At 36.5% G+C, this 18795-nt stretch overlaps 1 protein-coding gene across 1 annotated transcript; it reads left to right on the top strand.

The window, feature by feature from the left end:
• Positions 1–1637: 1637 nt before the first annotated feature.
• Positions 1638–15885, top strand: LOC114284733 (alpha-xylosidase 1). Its single transcript, XM_028227679.2, has 3 exons — positions 1638–1894; positions 2014–2693; positions 13704–15885. Exons 1-3 carry the CDS (start codon positions 1683–1685, stop codon positions 15581–15583), a joined length of 2772 nt encoding a protein of 923 aa, XP_028083480.2. The 5' UTR covers positions 1638–1682; the 3' UTR covers positions 15584–15885.
• The last annotated feature ends 2910 nt before the right edge of the window (positions 15886–18795 follow it).

Raw genomic sequence — 18795 nt, 5'->3', positions numbered from 1 at the left:
TAGATCACAAATTAGAGAGAAATTATCATAAAACTAGGAAAATCATATCCATACAAACGGTGATATGAAACTCAATCTAATATCATACCAGAGTAGCAATTGTTAATATATTGGATGTGCTAGGATCTTAAAAATAATAAACATGATGATTATATGTTAAATCATTGTTTAATATGATTCAATGAACTCACAAAATTTAATGACATAGTATGAAACAAAGTAAAAAATTTGGAGAATTGTTATACATTATCAAGAGTATTTTAATTAATGGTAAATTATGATAAATTCTTAAACCATGACCAATTTACATTTTATCTCCCTAAATTTCAAAAATCAATAGTTAAAATTTACACAAAATCATATCATATGTAAAATATATGATACATTTATTAAATTTTTAGGTTAATATTGCCCTTATTTGGTGATCTTATTTATACTTTGCCACTATGATAAAAGTGACAAAGTACAAAGGTGATCACTAGATAAAAGTATTATTGTCTTAGAAAATTTAATAACGGGTAATAAGTGTATTATTTGTTTAACATACGGAATGTGTTAAGTGTAACAATATAATAATTTGAGTTGGTTAACTATTGCGTTTTGAAATTCAATTCAAAAAGACAGGGTGTAAAGGAATTATAGTGTAAAGGGTTTACTATAATTTATCCTTTAACTAATTGTTCATCTCTTGTGCAGTTCTTAACATTAGATAGTGACGTTGTTTGAGAATTGACTTCTTAATTTTTTATGAAAAAATATGTAAAAAATTAAATAGATAAATGTGACAATTTATAATACTTCCTCTGTCTCAAAATATTAGTCACTTATTCTATTTTTCATTGTCGCAAAATATTACTCGCTTTTCAAAAATTAAGAAATAAAATAATATAAATTTACTATTTTGCCTTTCTTTTAAATTTATTAATAATACAAAAAATATAATTATGACAATTGATATTTTTTTTATAAAAATGTACTATCAAATGATAATTTTAAAAAATTAATATTTTTAAAATGTAATAATTATATTATAAAAAAAATTAAATTATTCAAAAGTGACTATTATTTTGAAATTAAAGAAATAAATTTTTTAACATTTTAACTAAAAATCAAAGTTTCCAAAGGAGGTGCTTTCAATATAGTGAGTCTTCTTATATTGTATAAACACGACAATGTTACACAGCTAATGTTGCCCGATCTTAATGCCAAACCTAAGGTGCTCGGCTGGAAAACACTCTAATTTAACAAATATAAAGAGATTGGTTGATTGGAAGGTTCTGCCAAGATCTCAAAAACTTGTGAACCTATCTTAAAATGATTGAACAACAATCACAAAAAAATAGTTACCATAGTATGTAAAAAGTTATTAACGAGATTGTATATGTCACAAATTATTAGGTTAGTAATAGCCAAATGTGGGGAATAAAATAGTTCTGTACCATATGAAAAACAAGATGATCATTCTATCAAAACTTACCCCAATCAAAGACAATGCTAGATGTGGGACCAACAAAGAGTTAGAGAAGATTTAATCATCATCCACATGCAAGAGACTATAGCAACCTCATGCACCTCACATGTAACCTATCAATCCTCCCTCCATTTTTCACTCTATAAATACCAAACCCTAAACAATTTTCTACACTTAACAGTCTCTCAGTGGGTAGTGATCATCTCTCACCATGGTCACCTCTCTCATGTCCATCCTCCTTGTTTTGATTCTCTGCATTGCAGGTCTAAATTCAGCCTCCACCATCCCACCCAAGATTGGCAATGGCTACCGTCTGATCTCCATAGAGGAGTCCCCTGATGGAGGCTTCGTGGGCCACCTCCAAATCAAGAAAATGAACACAATCTACGGTTATGATATCCCCCATTTGCAGCTCTACGTCAAGTAAGTCTCTAAACCCTCAATTCTCTTCATTGATTCCGTGTAACGCATCCCCATGGTATCCAATAAACCTCACTTCATTCCACCATCTGATCATTCTGATTTCTATATTTTATTATCAGGCATGAAACAAACGATCGATTGAGGGTCCACATCACAGACAAAGAGAAGCAAAGATGGGAAGTACCGTACGATCTTTTGCCAAGAGAAAAGCCTCCACCATTGATGAAGCAGACGATTGGGAGTTCAAACCCAATAACAGCTTCAGAGTTCTCAGGCTCAGAGCTTATATTCAGCTACATCGCAGACCCATTTGGGTTTGTTGTGAAAAGGAAATCAAACGGTCAGACCCTCTTCAATTCAAGCTGTGATAAATCAGACCCATATGGTGATTTGGTATTCAAAGATCAGTACCTCGAGATCTCCACAAGATTACCCAAAGATGCATCGCTGTACGGTTTAGGAGAGAACACGCAACCACACGGGATCAAATTATATCCAAACGATCCATACACACTGTACACAACAGATGTGTCAGCCATTAATTTGAATACTGATCTTTATGGGTCCCACCCTGTGTACATGGACCTGAGGAATGGGGGTGGGTGGGCCCAAGCCCATGGGGTCTTGTTGATGAATAGTGATGGAATGGATGTGACTTATAGGGGGGAGTCATTGACATATAAGGTGATTGGGGGTGTTTTGGACTTTTACTTCTTTGCTGGGCCTACACCTTTGGATGTTGTGGATCAGTACACTGCATTGATTGGCCGGCCTGCTCCTATGCCTTACTGGGCTTTGGGTGAGTTTTACATTTTTAACGCTAAACTCTATTTGCTTTACTTTTTTACTGTGCTGTTTTTTACTCTAACTTTGTTTGGGAAGTTAATTGTTTGATTTTTTTAATTATTTTAATTTGATTAAAAAAATTATGATTGAGAGGTTGATTGGTTTTTTTTTAATTAATTTGATAATTGTAAGAAAAAAAATAAAATAATTATAAATTAAATATAATATTTTATATTATTAACTATTTTAATCAATTTTATATTTTAATGAACTACCACTCCTCTCAAACACTCCGAATTAGCACTTCAATGCTTGTGGGCAGTGTTGGTTTATAACATTAAATTTTTAGACCCATAATAGTTCGGACACCCCAAACAATGCACCAACCAATGTAAAATGGCAAGTATGTCGTTCATGGACCACACTGCACACGTTGTTGTGTAATTTAAGTTTATGTCTAAATCATGAATTTAAATATGTATTTTAAAAAATTGAAAAATTTGAGAAAAAAATTAATTTATATTTTATTTTCATCATTTTTTGCTTTTTCTTTTTAACTTATTAGTGAAATTTTATTATTTAAACACAATCTAGTGTATACATTAGTGTCGTTGTGATATTAGTAATGAGTGAGTCACACTTCAAACAAGCTGTTAAATGAGGCAATTAACCATACTGCGGGTAAGGTTAGGCTTCATATCATTAATGTTGCGACGCTTAGCACATTATCACTATTTAAGATAATAAATATTAAGTTGTGTATCACATTTTCTTTATCACAAAAATATTATATAATTTTCTTAGGTTGTGTCTGATTTATAAATTTGAGGAGAGATTTAGAAAAAGAAAAGAAAAATGTGTGAGAAATTAGGTAAAATGTAGATATATTTTATTCACATTCTACCTACAAATCCATTCCTAAATTCATAAACCAAATACAACCTTAACGGAAGAGAGGAAAGAGAGGACAAACACTGAATTTGAAAAGGTAAGGTCAAATGTTAGGAATACTAACACATTTACTAACAATCTTACTAATATACTCACAAGTTTTAATAAGATCAACCATTACTCATTATGGGATCCACATCACCTTGAGTGTGTTAGTGAGATTGTTATTAAATCTGCTGTATCCCAGCATTGTTGAACCAGACATTATATGAATTACAGAATTATTAGTTGTGGTAGTTTCATTGTGTACAAAGTCCTTGGCACCACATGTTCTGTGTAGCCAAGTTTTTTTCCAATAAATGATGTGTGTTGATCTTGATATCAAATTATAGTAAATGTCACATGGGTAATCTATATATGTTAATCACCGACGCTGTTGCTGATTTGTGGTGGGGACTTTGAATTAGGACCGTCCAATTGTTTGAGTAGTGGGGCAAACACTGATTGATCTTGTGAACCCTTATGTTACATCTGGGTTTTTTGGGGGGGGATAGTTATGTTTTGTTTGTGTGTAAACACAAACAAGTAGAGGTAGGTGGGTTGGTCCCCTTGTGTTTACTTCTTTTGTCACTTGTGCTGTAGTGTACACATCATTTTCTTTGATCAGTAGTTCTTCAAATGTAACTTTTGTACTTACAAAAGCCATTTTGTTTGATCTGTAATTCTTGAAATTTATCTTTTTAGGCCCAAGTTCAAAGCTCTTTATTTTATATATCATTATTGAAGCGAGGTTGTTTCTGGATGACAAAAATTGTGAGGAGAATGAGAATGGGATTCTCATTAATAGCAATCAAATTTCTGTATTTGATTTGGTTAGAAATTTTTTATTTGAAAATGATGACATTTTAAATATTATAAGTATAATTATTTTTTTTCTCTTAAATGCTTAACATTTTTTAAGAATGTGAATGTCGGTTCATTGCCTCTCCTCTCCTTAGGAGAGTGGAAGGACGGGAGAACCAGTTGCAAATCTCCATTTACATGCTCGAGTTTCATAATGTGATTCTTGTTGTTGGGATAGGTAATTGGGAATCAATTTCCTATTCCAATCTATTCTAAACGCTAAGATTCTTACCATAGCCTTAAATCTTCTTTTCTTCACAACTCAACTTTTTTTGGGGTGAATCTTCACAACTTAACTTGATAAGCCCAAGATGACACTTTTGCACATCTTTGTAAAAAAACCAAGCAGCCCCACAAAAGCACTATAAAACTTCAACATATTAGTCTTCCTTGATCAATCACCATTGGATCTTGATCAAGATCACTGATTGATCTTTCTTGGGTTCGGTCCCGCTTGATTTTTATAAATGGAAAATGGATAATCAATCACCATTGGATCTTGATCAAGATCACTGATTCATCTTTCTTGGTTTCGATCCCACTTAATTTTTGTAAATGTCGGTGATTATATTATGGAGCCTACACTCTGCAATTATTAGAACCATATCTGTGAGAGTGAGACCCCAGAGGACATGTTAGGGTTATTATTGTCCTTCACAAAAACTCCACTGCCTCTAATGTCACATGCAGTGTTTTTTTACTGTGCCACAGGTAGTTGAGTAACCTGTTGTTCCATGCCATTGTTGGGTGCCACATCCCTTGGACCATTCCCTAATGTCCTAGTCTTTGGGGCGTTATAAGAGCCTGAAAAGAAAAATCAGTTTGGCGTAGCTTATTGACTTGCTTATAACTTTTTTTATTTTGGAAATTTGTGTAGTATTTGGTGCAGGTTATATTTTATGAGGCAGATATAATTTAATCTAAAAGAAGTTGATAATTTGAAAGTTGAGACAAGGGTATTTTTTGTTTTCTAATTATCAACTTCCAACTTGAAAAAAAACTGTATCCAAGGGTGGATCTAGGGCTGGACATAGGTGGCTGCAGCCCAACCCAAAATTTTAAAAATCTGTAGAAATTTTTTTCCCAGCCCAGCCCAGCCTCCCAACCTCTCCTAGCCCAGCCCTGCCCCAAATAAAGGCCAACATTTTATTGTTTGTTTTTTAGATAGGCAGTCCAATAATAGCCCAATAATTACTCAAAAAAAAAAAAAAAATAGATAGGCAACCCAATAGATTTTTATTTGTTTAAAGAACAAATCTTCCAAAACAATCCTCGCATTTTCTAATAGATAGGCAACGGCCCTCTCCGTCGTCTCTAGCAGCCTTGCAGTAGCTTCACTTTCCTAACATGTTTGGTAAGTGTAATTAACCAATTATTTTATTTCGTTGGTTGAGAATGGATTTGATTAACAATGATTTTGAAATTTTGTCTTTATGCAACATATATTATATGGCTTAGTTCTTTCATGATGCTGCCTTTTTCAATGTTCTATATTGCTTTTAGTTTTTGAACTTTGAAGAAGTTTTTTTGGTTATATATAAAAATAATGAAAGCTTAAATAAAAATTATTGAGGATATATATAAAAATTCTAATATTTAAAATTATTACGAGTATACTCTGGTTTAATATTAAATAGGGCTAATTTTTTTTTAAATTTTTTTTAGGTTATAAATAATGGAACCTCCGCACTCAAAAAAGGCCAAACCCTTTTCTAATTCTATTAATCAAAACAGAAGTCTAGTAATAGAACATCCAATGTTGTTGAAATCTCATTTTCTGATGTGCAACCGTCTCCATGCGTCAAGCAAATAAACCAAGCGAATTTGATTCAACTGTTATTGAACGGGATCCTGGTTTACACTTGCAAATTTGTAAATATTTAGTTAATCAACGAGATGAGGTTAGATGAGCTTATGTGAACCTGGGGCCTTATCAACCTAAACTTGAGTATCTTAGGTCCTCATTTGGAGAGTAGAATTGCCGATTTCAACATATTTGGTTTAAATAATTTTCCTGACTAGAGTATTCTCCTTCAAAGGATAAAGCATATTGTTTTTCATGTTTTTGAAAATTGATCTAGATTCTGTAATCAGTAGACTCTGTAATCGATAGATTCGAATTTTTAAAGACTCATCGAGTACAACTTAGTTAGATTGTTTCTAATTAATAAATTTATATATTAATCTAGATTGTATTATTAAATTCCCTTTTTTCTTACGTGGTTATACTTAAAATATATTGTATGATTTTATCTTAATATTAGCCCACCCCATTGACGAATCCTGAGTTCGCCCTTGGTTGTATCAAGTAGGCATACTCATGTGGCACTCCTCAACCCGTTGACATGGGATCGTGTGATACTCTGTCCATTTTCGATGTAACTCGCTAAGAGCTATGTTATCTGAATTCTTCTAAATTTTTAAGACATGCATCCATTAAGTATGCTAAAGTAGTCGAATTAACATTCCACAAACTCGCATTTTATGCATAAAATACTTTATTTAAGATTGTAAAAAAGGCATTAGCTTAAAAGTTTAAAGACATAAAATATGATTGTCTCCTGGGTTCGTTTGTTTTCAGAGGTAGAATGGAAGAGATTCATAGTGAGGGAATTAATAATGAGGGGATTGTTAGTGAGAGGATTGATAGTGAGCGAATTAAGTAAAATTGTGTTTGTTTTAATGATAGTTGTTAGTATAGGAATTGTTAAATTATTTTTATAGAAAATAATAAAACAAATAAAAAAATATAAAAAATTAAACATTGATGCTTAAAAATTCTCAATATGTAAAAAATAAAAAAATAAAAAAATTTCTAATCCCCTCACTATTTTTTTAATACCACCTCCACCTCCTTCATCCCAATCCCCCTTCCAACCTCCATCTTAATCCCCTCCTTCATCATAATCCCTTCCCCAACTGTACAAACAAACACAACACTAAATAAACCCACTTCCATCCTAATCCCCTCTCATCCATTACACCCCAAGACAAACGGACCCTGGTGTCATGAACATGAAATTTAGATAAATCAGACATTGACACAACAACACTCAACACCTGTATCAGAATCCATGAATAATATAAGAAATTGAGAGAGATTGAGAGAGCAAATATTAGCTCTGTGTTTTTTATATATATTGCAACCAAATGGAACCTCCATTATATAGGAGATGTTTTACAAGACAAAATGATGAACAAAGGAAATATACAAATGAAAGCAAAAGGAAAAGAAGGTGTAAAGAAGGTGTCTATCTGTGCAACAACTATCTGCTAGGCTAGCAACAACTATCTACAGATCAATTACAGATCAATATAGTATTAAATTATAGGTATAGTTATAGGTATAGTATTAAATTATAGGTATAGTTATAGGTATAGTATTAACATCCCCCCTCAAACTCAAGGAGGACAAACATCAACCAACTTGAGTTTGGAGACAAGGTCAACGAAGCGGCCAGGAGAATGAGCTTTGGTGAAGATATCAGCAGGTTAATCAACAGAAGAGATCGGATGGAGATGGACAGTACCATGAGTAACATGTTGCCGAATAAAATGGCAGTCAATCTCAATGTGCTTGGTGCGATCATGAAAAACATCATTGTGAGCAATTTGAAGAGCACTGTGATTGTCACAAAAGAGGGCAGTAGCGCCAGAGGGAGTAACACCCATGTCAGCAAGAAGCCAACGAAGCCAGAGAAGCTTCTGAGTAGTATCAGCAAGGGCACGGTATTCGGCTTCGGTACTAGAACAAGCAGTAAGAGATTGCTTCTTACTGCGCCAAGAAATAAGAGAATCACCCAGAAAAAAGCAAAACTCAGTAGTAGAGCGGCGGTCAGTAGGATCGCCAGCCCAATCAGCATCAGAGAAAGCACGAAGCTGAAGAGAGGAGCGGGCGGAATAATGAAGACCATGAAACATGGTGCCTTTAAGATAGCGAATGATACGAATTAATGCAGCATAATGTGTGGTACGAGGAGCTGACATAAACTGGCTGACAATATGGATGGCATAGGCAATATCAGGACGAGTAACAGTGAGATAGACAAGACTGCCAACCAGCTGACGATATAGAGTAGCATCAGAGAGAAGATTGCCATCAAGAGGTGTAAGACGACTCTGAGGCTCCAGGGGAGTTGAGGCAGTCTTGCAATCGGTAAGACCAGCACAGGTGAGAAGATCAGATGTGTACTTAGCCTGAGAGAGAAAAGAACCCGTGGAATCATGGAAGATTTCAAGACCCAAGAAATAGCTGAGAGGACCAAGGTCTTTCATCTCGAAATGATGGCTAAGAAATTGTTTAAGGTGAAGAATACCATTGACATTATCACCGGTGATAATCATATCATCCACATAAAGAAGAAGCAAGGTGGTCCCTTGAGCAGTTTTGCGGATAAAAAGTGCAGTATCATAAGAGCTGGAGGTGAAACCACAGTCATGAATAGTAGAGCTGAACTTGGCAAACCAAGCGCGGTGAGCTTGTTTGAGACCATATAAAGCACGTTGAAGTTTGCAGACTTTATGAGGTGGATAAGTAGACCCAGGGGGAGGTTGCATGTAGACCTCCTCAAGAAGAACACCATTAAGAAAGGCATTTTTCACATCCATTTGATAAAGATCCCAGTGTCGGGTAGTAGCAACTGCAATGAGGCTACGAACAGAGGTGAGACGAGCAACAAGAGCAAAGGTCTCCTCATAGTCAATACCATATTCTTGATTGAAGCCTTTAGCAACAAGGCGAGCTTTATAGCGCTCAATAGAGCCATCAGAACAGGTTTTGATTTTGTATACCCATTTACAGCCAATGGCAGTCTTGCCAGGAGGAAGATCAACAATGTCCCAAGTGTGAGTTTTGTCTAAAGCCTGTAATTCATCAGTCATAGCTTGCTGCCAAAGAGGATTAGAGCGAGCCTCCCGATAGGAGGTGGGTTCATAAGTAGAAAAAGCAGTAGAACCAACAATAAAGTCACAAAGACGAGTAGAAGGTTGGATTACCCGGTGTGGTCGAGCAGGAGGAGGAGGAGCCAGAGGAAGAGACTCAACAGGGGGTGAGGAGTCCGAGGGAGCAAGAGCAGGACCATCAAAAGGGTTAGTAAAACAGATCTGCAGAAGGGTTAGTAAAACACAGAGAGGGTGAGGGAACGGATAAACGGAATTGAGAGAGGGAGGAAAACATTGTGTGTTCCCAAAAGACCACATGACGAGAGATACGGAGACGCTGGGAGAGAGGATCCCAACAGCGATACCCTTTATGTTCAATACCATACCCCAAGAAGCAACAAAGGCGAGAACGAGGTTCAAGTTTGGTACGTTCATGAGGTTGGAGAAGAACAAAACAGGCAGAGCCAAAAACCCTAAGGGTGTCGTAAGGGGGACGGGTGCCATGTAAACGCTCATACGGAGTGTGATTATGAATGACCGGTGTAGGGATACAATTGATAGTGTAAGCAGCAGTGAGAGCGGCTTCACCCCAAAAATTTTCTGGACAAGAGGAAGAGAGAAGGAGGGCTCGAGTAGTGTCAAGTAGATGCCGATGTTTTCGTTCAGCACGGCCATTTTGTTAGGACGTACCTGGACAGGAACGATGAGGTTGAGTACCATGACTCCTAAGGAAGGAAAGAAAGTCAAAATCTTTATATTCCATGGCATTGTCGGAGCGAAAAATCTTGATAGTTTAGAAAATTGGGTTTTAACCATTGCAGCAAAATTGTAATAAATTTGTTTGAGTTCAGAGCGATTTTTCATAAGAAACAACCATGTAAAACGAGAAAAATCATCTATAAAAACAACAAAATAACGTGCGCCTCCCATAGTAGGAGTAGGAGAGGGTCCCCAAATATCAGAATGAATGAGATCAAAGGGCGCAAGAGAAACAAAATTACTTTTATTAAACGACAAAGCAGGTTGTTTTGCAAGTTGACAGGACACACAATTGAAAGCATCAGAACTTACAGTACCCAAATGACCACTAGAAATTAAAGACTTCAAACGACCAACAGAAAGATGGCCCAAACGATAGTGCCAAAGCTGAAAATGAGATAAAGGAGGAGCAGTGGTAGTAGTGGTAGGAGCAGTGATTTGAGAGGAATCCGGAACATGAAAATGGATAAGTTCGTAGAGACGTCCTTGCTTACGGCCTATCCCAAGAGTTTGCCTGGTCCGAGGGTCCTGCACCAAACAACCAGTATGGGAAAAGGTAACAGTTAGACCATGCTCACATAATTGACTAATGGAGATAAGATTTAAAGTGAGAGCAGGCATAAGATATACATGGGATAAAGATAAGTGAGAGGTGGAAACAGACCCAACATGACTTACAGACAGAAGAAACCCATCAGCAGTATGGATAGAAGGAACATGAGGAGTCGAAGAGAGAGGAGTAAAAATAGTAGGATCAAAGGTCATGTGATTACAACAAGCGAAGTCAAAGTACCAGGAAGTGTTACCTGCGGTGGTAGACAAAGCAGTAGATGGAGGAGTACCGGAATGCTGCCAAAAATGTTGAAACATGGCTTCAACATCGGTATGAGAGAAGACCGGAGTGGAAGGATCTACAGGAACAGAAGAAGGTGAATCTTCGGAGGCGGCAGCAGCAGTGCGTGGAGCAGGCATGTTTTTAAATGGAGTCCCAGAACGGTGAGAGTTGCTGCGGGAAAAATTCCCGGTGGAAGGACCATGGCGAGAGGCACGGGTAGGATTGCGGAAGCAATCTTGTTGGAGATGACCGGGGCCAGTCTTGTTGCAAAATCGACAAAGACGAACGGGACAATGAACCAGAAGATGAGTCGATGGAAGATTGCGGTTGTGACAATAGTTGCAGGTAGTGGACCGCTGTGGTGAAGGAGAACTCCGAATCTGGGGAGTAGCAAGAACAGAGTCCACAGGGTGTGGATGGAGAGTACCAAACCTGGTTTCCTCGGACAGGAGTTCAGAAACGGCTTGCTCAAGAGTGGGTAAAGGAGTGCGATGTAGGAGAGATGCGCGGACGGGCTCAAAACGAGGAGTGAGAGCCATGAGAAACTGAACCAAGCGCTGTTGGTCACGGTAGGTAGTAAACAAGGCAGCATCCTCAGTATGAGGCCATGGAGGCTCAGAAAGAGCGAGTTAATCCCAAACATAATACATTTGGGAGAGGAAATCATTAATGGTCTGAGTGTTTTCTTGGCGCATACGGTGAAGATGACTCAGAAGTTGATATTGGTGAGCAAGACCGGTAGTCTGATAGCGTTCTTGCAAAAAATCCCAGATGGCCTTGGCTGGAGAGGAAGCAGACTCAAGTTGGAACCTACCAAACTGAAGGCTGATGGATGTAATAGAAGTATTGCGAAGCCAGGTGATGATCTGATAGTTTTTACTATCCCAATCTTCTAGTCGGTCGATATATTTGGCAGCGGAGTCCGTGGCAGCGGATTCCGTAGTTGCTGGGACTGGTTTGCACACATCCCCAGTAATGATACGCCAAAGTTTCTTGCCTTTGAGGAAGCCAGACATGGCTTGTGCCCAAAGGACATAATTAGTCCCATCAAGAATAACGGAAATAGGGTGATTAGAGGAATCCGGGCGATCCATGAGGGAAAAATAGCACAATGGAGGTAGAATCTGAAAAAACCGAGGTTACCAGTGAATTCAGAAGGCCGAAATTAGTGGGAAAAGGAGTAAAACGACCCAAAATATGACCACAGAGGCATAGAAATGAGAGGCAAAGGGCGCGGCGCACGTTAGCAAGAAAGGGCGCGGCGCACGTTAGCAAAACAGGCCAGGCAGTGCACGGTAGCAGAGAGGCTGACGTGTGCTGACGTTAGAAACACGCGGCGCACGTTAGCAAGGTAGTGCGCGGTGCACGTTAGCACGGGACAGTGTGGAGGACGCGTGGAGCGCGTGTGAGGCGGAAGGCGGAGGCAGGCGACGCACCGTTCACAGAAGTGGCGCGTGAGAGCGCGTGTAACGTCGGATTGGACTGAAATTGGTGGCGTTGTAATCTTTCGGAGGAGACGAAGGCTCTGGTGTGGTGAAAACTGTATTTCAGAGATGGACGAAAAAGGGATACAGATGAAATGCAATCTGCAGAAAAATATGTTGGAAGAAGAGGCTAGGCAGAAAACCTGTGCTCTGATACCATATAAGAAATTGAGAGAGATTGAGAGAGCAAATATTAGCTCTGTGTTTTTTATATATATTGCAACCAAATGGAACCTCCATTATATAGGAGATGTTTTACAAGACAAAATGATGAACAAAGGAAATATACAAATGAAAGCAAAAGGAAAAGAAGGTGTAAAGAAGGTGTCTATCTGTGCAACAACTATCTGCTAGGCTAGCAACAACTATCTACAGATCAATTACAGATCAATATAGTATTAAATTATAGGTATAGTTATAGGTATAGTATTAAATTATAGGTATAGTTATAGGTATAGTATTAACAATTGCCACAATCACATGATGTCGGAGGGCTGTTAGACATCCTTTTCAAGAAAATAGCATGCAGAAGTATGGGTCAATTTTTACTGTTAGAAACATTTAGTTGGGAATTTTTTCTGACTTTTCTTTTTCCCTTAATAACGGGCACATCTGTGAATTTATTAGGATTGCTTATGCTAAATTTTTTACAATAACTTCATTTGTTGTTCTTCTGCATGACAAGTATGTCGGGACAAAATAACCAGATATTGAAGCTGATTTCATGCTCTCTTGTTTCTTTATTCCTACATATTTTAAAACACCTCAAAACTAAGAAGACATTGGAGTAAAAAAAAAAAATCACATTGATCTTTTCTACCATTGTAATTGTACGATCAAAATGTTAAACAAGTACAGCTTTTCTTAAAAAATTTGTATGCATATAGAGATATAGTTTGAGAATACCAGAAACCATTTTTTGATTAGCTACTTAAATGTTATTTGTTTTTTGTGTTATGAATACTTGTATGAGGACCAAGGAACAAAATTTCATTCATTTTCCATTGAAATGACCGAAACATCATGTATTTGTAGGACCTATGCATACGGTATGTTTGAAAACCACTTATACATGTTTTATTACCCTGAAAAAAACCAGTAGACAACAAGAGTTGACATGCATAACATTGTGACCGAGGCATAATGGGGTTTAAATTACAAAAATAGCCTCTCTGCACACGGGGTAAAGAATGCGTACATCTTACTCTCTCCAAATTTATCATTTTTATAAATATCCAATTGACATAATTTACTTGTTTTGATGCTTCAGGATTTCACCAATGCAGATGGGGTTACCACAACCTATCCGTTGTAGAAGATGTTGTTGCGAATTACAAAAAGGCCAAGATCCCGCTTGATGTGATTTGGAATGACGATGATCATATGGATGGGCACAAAGATTTCACCCTCAACCCCACCAACTACCCGCGTCCAAAGCTACTGGCATTCCTAGACAAAATACATTCCCAAGGCATGAAATACATTGTGATCATTGATCCCGGAATTTCTGTCAATTCTAGCTATGGTGTCCACCAAAGAGGCATAGCCAACGATGTCTTCATCAAGTATGGTGGAAAGCCCTACCTTGCCCAAGTTTGGCCAGGCGCCGTTAACTTCCCTGACTTCCTCAACCCAAAAACTGTTGATTGGTGGGTTGGTGAAATTAAGCGATTCCATGAACTTGTCCCTGTGGATGGTCTGTGGATTGACATGAATGAAGCTTCAAATTTCTGTTCTGGTTTGTGCACGATCCCAGAGGGTAAGGTGTGCCCTAGTGGAACGGGACCCGGTTGGATCTGTTGTTTAGATTGCAAGAACATAACGAAAACAACATGGGATGATCCGCCTTACAAGATAAATGCTTCGGGATTGCAAGTACCAATTGGGTTCAAAACCATAGCTACTAGTGCAGTTCATTACAATGGAGTTTTGGAGTATGATGCTCATAGTCTCTATGGCTTCTCTCAATCTGTCGCAACTCACAAGGGCCTTTTAGGGCTTCAGGGTAAGCGCCCATTTATATTATCACGCTCCACATTTGTCGGTTCAGGCCACTACGCTGCGCATTGGACAGGTGATAATAAGGGTACTTGGGATGATCTAAAATATTCAATCTCTACCATGCTAAACTTTGGCATATTTGGAATTCCAATGGTCGGTTCAGATATATGTGGATTCTATCCAGCACCCACTGAAGAGCTTTGTAACCGTTGGATCGAGCTAGGTGCTTTTTACCCCTTTTCAAGGGATCATGCAAATTTCTATTCACCAAGACAGGAGCTTTATCAGTGGGAATCAGTAGCTGAGTCTGCTCGAAATGCTCTAGGCATGAGGTACAAGCTACTTCCATATCTGTATACATTGAACTACGAGGCTCACATAAGCGGTGCACCAATTGCAAGGCCATTGTTCTTTTCTTTCCCGACTTTGACTAAGGTTTATGACCTAAGCACACAGTTCTTACTAGGGAGTGCTCTCATGGTGTCTCCAGTGCTTGAGAAAGGGAAATCAGAGGTCAAAGTGCTCTTCCCCCCGGGCACTTGGTACAATTTATTTGATATGACACACGCTATTGTATCCAAGGAGGCGCACTATCGAACACTTGATGCACCATTGCACGTGATCAATGTGCATTTGTATCAAAACACAATTCTCCCAATGCAGCGTGGTGGGATGATTTCCAAGGAAGCAAGAATGACACCTTTTAGCCTCATGGTGACATTCCCGGCTGGGGCTACTGAGGGACAAGCCAAAGGAAATCTTTTCCTAGATGATGACGAGCTTCCAGAGATGAAACTAGGAAATGGGTATTCCACGTATGTCGATTTCTATGCAACTGTGGGTAAGGGAATGGTGAAGGTGTGGTCGGACGTTCAAGAGAGTAAATTTGCTTCGGACAAAGGTTGGATCATTGAGAAGGTGACTGTGGTGGGATTGGATCGAATTGGAGGGGGATTTGCAGTTGAGATTGATGGAAATCCATTGGTGGATGTTTCAAAACTTGAATTTAGAACAACAGAACAAACTTATCCTCAAGAAATGGAAGATGGAAGAGCCAAGAAGAAGACTATGATGGTAGAAGTTAATGGGTTGGAATTGCCTGTAGGTAAAAAGTTCACAATATCTTGGAAAATGGGGATCAGTGGTTGAAGATGCAATAGTTTCTCAACCTTTGTTTGGACTACTTATCTAGATTTTTTTTTTTTTTTTTTTCCTACTTCCTATTGATGAATCTTTTTTAGTGTGCCAATCAAGAGTTCTTATTAATGGAGAGGAGATGGGCTTAAACATGTGCTCATCCTTTTCCATAAAAAACAGGCCAAGAGAATGAGAGTCAGATCTTCCCTTTTGCTTGCTTTAGAACTTCTTAATTGATGTAATTTAAATTAGTAATACAATTTCTCTAGTTATTATCTTTAGTTAAAAGCTCTTTTAGAAGTTGATTTTTCCTCCATCTGTTTGTTGAATTTACCGAATTTTTTTTTTATTTGTTATTTTACTTTAGGAGACAAAAAGTGGTCTCAGCATATCTCCAATGCTTTCTATTTTTTTTTTTTTTATCAAATTTGAGTAAAGATTTGGATTAAAAGTCTCATCTAGCATCAAGCGTTTCAACATTAAATTTTTAATTTTCATCAAACAACCGAGAGGATGACCAGAGATGTTCGAACAGTCGTCTAGCCTAATGCAAATTTTCTATAAATTTTTCCCAATCGTCCACCCGATTGTCCAGCTGATCGTCTACTTGGTTAACGAGCCGGTCATTCACTCAGTCGTCCACCAACAGTCATCTGCAAAATTTGATGAAAAGTTAGACACTCTCTTGATTTGATGAAAAAGGTAAGATTCCCTTCTTTTAATCCTCACTCAATTTCACTAAATTTTTATTAAATTTAAATTTGATAGTAAAATATTTGAGTGAGGGTTAAAAAAGGTCTTATATGTCATTATTAGCAGACGTCAGTGTACTCTGTAGATTGGACACACTAAGGTGGTGTTTGGGAAGCAAGTTCCCAAATTTTTTTCTCATTTTTTTCATTAAAAGACAAAAGTTTTGCAAAACCAAAAAAAACACATCCAAACAAAATATCACATCTAATCCCACAATCATTTTACTTTTTCTCTCACAAACATCACATCCAACCACATAAAAACCCAACTATCTTCCCAAACACTAAAAAAATTTTATCTCATAAAAACCTACATCTAATAAAATCTACATAAAAACTCACTTCCCAAACACCATCTAAATTTTTTCGCCAAAAATGGGCATTTGCTTGGACTATCCCAAGAACATGCCTAGGCCATTCTTATGCTGCTAGCAGCTTAATTTGATTCTTGACAAGTTCAAACAATTTAGCATCAAGTGTGACTTTTGGAAAAATTGTGATATGTCTGAATCTGATTGTTAGTTCCAAATTTACAAATTTTCATTTATTTCAGTCAAGAGTTGGGTCCCTTTCCCATTACTTAGCTAGATTAGATATATGAATAATGCTTGGGACCCCCTTTTGGGGGTCACCCCCTCACCCCCCTTTGTCACGTGGCGGGTGGTGATTGGAGGAGCAGGAAAAAAAAAGAAAAAGAAAAAGAAAATGTAACCAATGAGAGAGAGAGGGGGTCAAAGGGAGTGGGGAGAAAAGGGGGATGAATTGTTGTATATTTTGAGATAAAAGATCTCGTTCCTCTAATAAAAAAAGGTTTTAATTTGTCAAAAATTTGTTAGTTGTGCCAACACTTCTATGTATTTAAGCAATTTCACTAGATTAAATCTAATAATGTTTACTTAAAGGCAAAATTGAAAATGGATTAAGTCTTTTGAATTTAACGGGTGTTCACTTTGTTCAAAAATCATTCAAGATTGATTCTTTATATTATAATTAAGTTAAATTTAAAAATATTTTTAAGTTAAATCATATTTTAAAACTTATTAAATTAAATTATTTCAGCTTGACTCATTATCTGTTCGATTAAAATTAATTTAATATCAACTTAAAAGATAAATAAATTAAATTAAATTATACTTTAAAAACTTATTATTAGTCAAATACTTGTCACTACTCAATACAACTCGAGTAGTATACAATTTTATTGGGTATGGCTTCCCTTCAGTCACGGACTGGAGGGTACTGCTCGGTCCATGGAGATCTATCACGAATTTCGTTTTGATAATTCGAACCGTTAATTTGTAAAACTCGTCAAGTACTATACGTCTATAAAAAATTATATTGATCGGATATCGATAGCTATGTGATCAAATCAAATTTCTGTTAACCATTTATTTTTTCACCGTCTATTTTTTTTTTTATAAAAAAACTAATTTAACCACATAGTTATCGATATCCAATCAACGTGATTTTTTTTACAAGCATATAATATTTGATGAGTTCTACACATTGTACGGTTCAAATTATCAAAATGAAACTCATAATGAACCTCTATGAACCCAACACCATCCTTCGACAGACTAGAGCGAAGCCATACTCATTTTATTTATTTATGGTCTTACTAGCAAGTGTCTCAGGCAGTACTTAAGGTGCAATAAATGAGTTATGTGTATTGGAAGGAGTCACAAAAGTGCTAATTTAAGATCTATAAATTCACTCATAATATGTGATAAGAGAGTTGGGCTCTATATATTAAATATATAACAAATTAAATTTAATATATAGTCGTGATAGAGGACTCGAATTTGGCTCGAATGCCGTTTTTTTTTTTTTCTTGGGCTGTTGTGTTAGTTAGTTTAGTGTTTTTCTTTTTTTTAAAAGTCTAATATAAAATATTATACATTTTGCATCAACTCATTATATAAAATTATATGAAATTAATAAAATTTAATCAACAATTTAACTGATCAGTCAATTTTATCATTTAACCAGTCCAATTTAATTAACTGATCAGTTAGACTGTTGATTAAAATTCGTTAATTCCATATAATTTTGTCACACCGTACACATAACCACCTTTAAAAAAAATTAAAAAAAAAAAAACAACACAGCCTAACAAATAAAATAAAATTAAATTAAAAAAAAAATGTGATCAGTCAATTTTATTATCCAATCAGTCAGTCCAACCCAACTCACTTACAAAATGTCTAATTTTTTAGCACACCCCTATACATAATCACCCCTATACAAAAAAAAAAAAAAAAAAAAAAAAAAAAAAAAAAAGAGAAGAGATTTCGAGGCAAATTCGAGGCCTGAATCATTAATCTTTAACATATCATTTTTGGTCAAATTATGAAAAGTTTTGGAAGGTCTCAAATATTTTTTATTCATCATTTTTTAATGGTCATTTTAACCTTCACTTTCAATAATGAAAATTAATTTTTTTTATTGAGAATATGAGATGATTGTTGTTGG

The sequence above is a fragment of the Camellia sinensis genome, chromosome 10, assembly GCF_055761805.1.
Source record: "Camellia sinensis isolate YWXY chromosome 10, ASM5576180v1, whole genome shotgun sequence".
Taxonomy (NCBI): Eukaryota; Viridiplantae; Streptophyta; class Magnoliopsida; order Ericales; family Theaceae; genus Camellia; species Camellia sinensis.
Note: the sequence above shows the minus strand (reverse complement) of the source record. Positions and strands in the feature narration are given on the sequence as shown.

Bases quoted from the DNA above. Each gene is read 5' to 3' on its own strand.
- LOC114284733 (XM_028227679.2), top strand. From the start codon at position 1,683: ATGGTCACCTCTCTCATGTCCATCCTCCTTGTTTTGATTCTCTGCATT. The intron at 1,895-2,013 runs GTAAGTCTCTAA...TTTTATTATCAG, and splicing joins CATTTGCAGCTCTACGTCAA to GCATGAAACAAACGATCGAT. The intron at 2,694-13,703 runs GTGAGTTTTACA...TTGATGCTTCAG, and splicing joins TATGCCTTACTGGGCTTTGG to GATTTCACCAATGCAGATGG.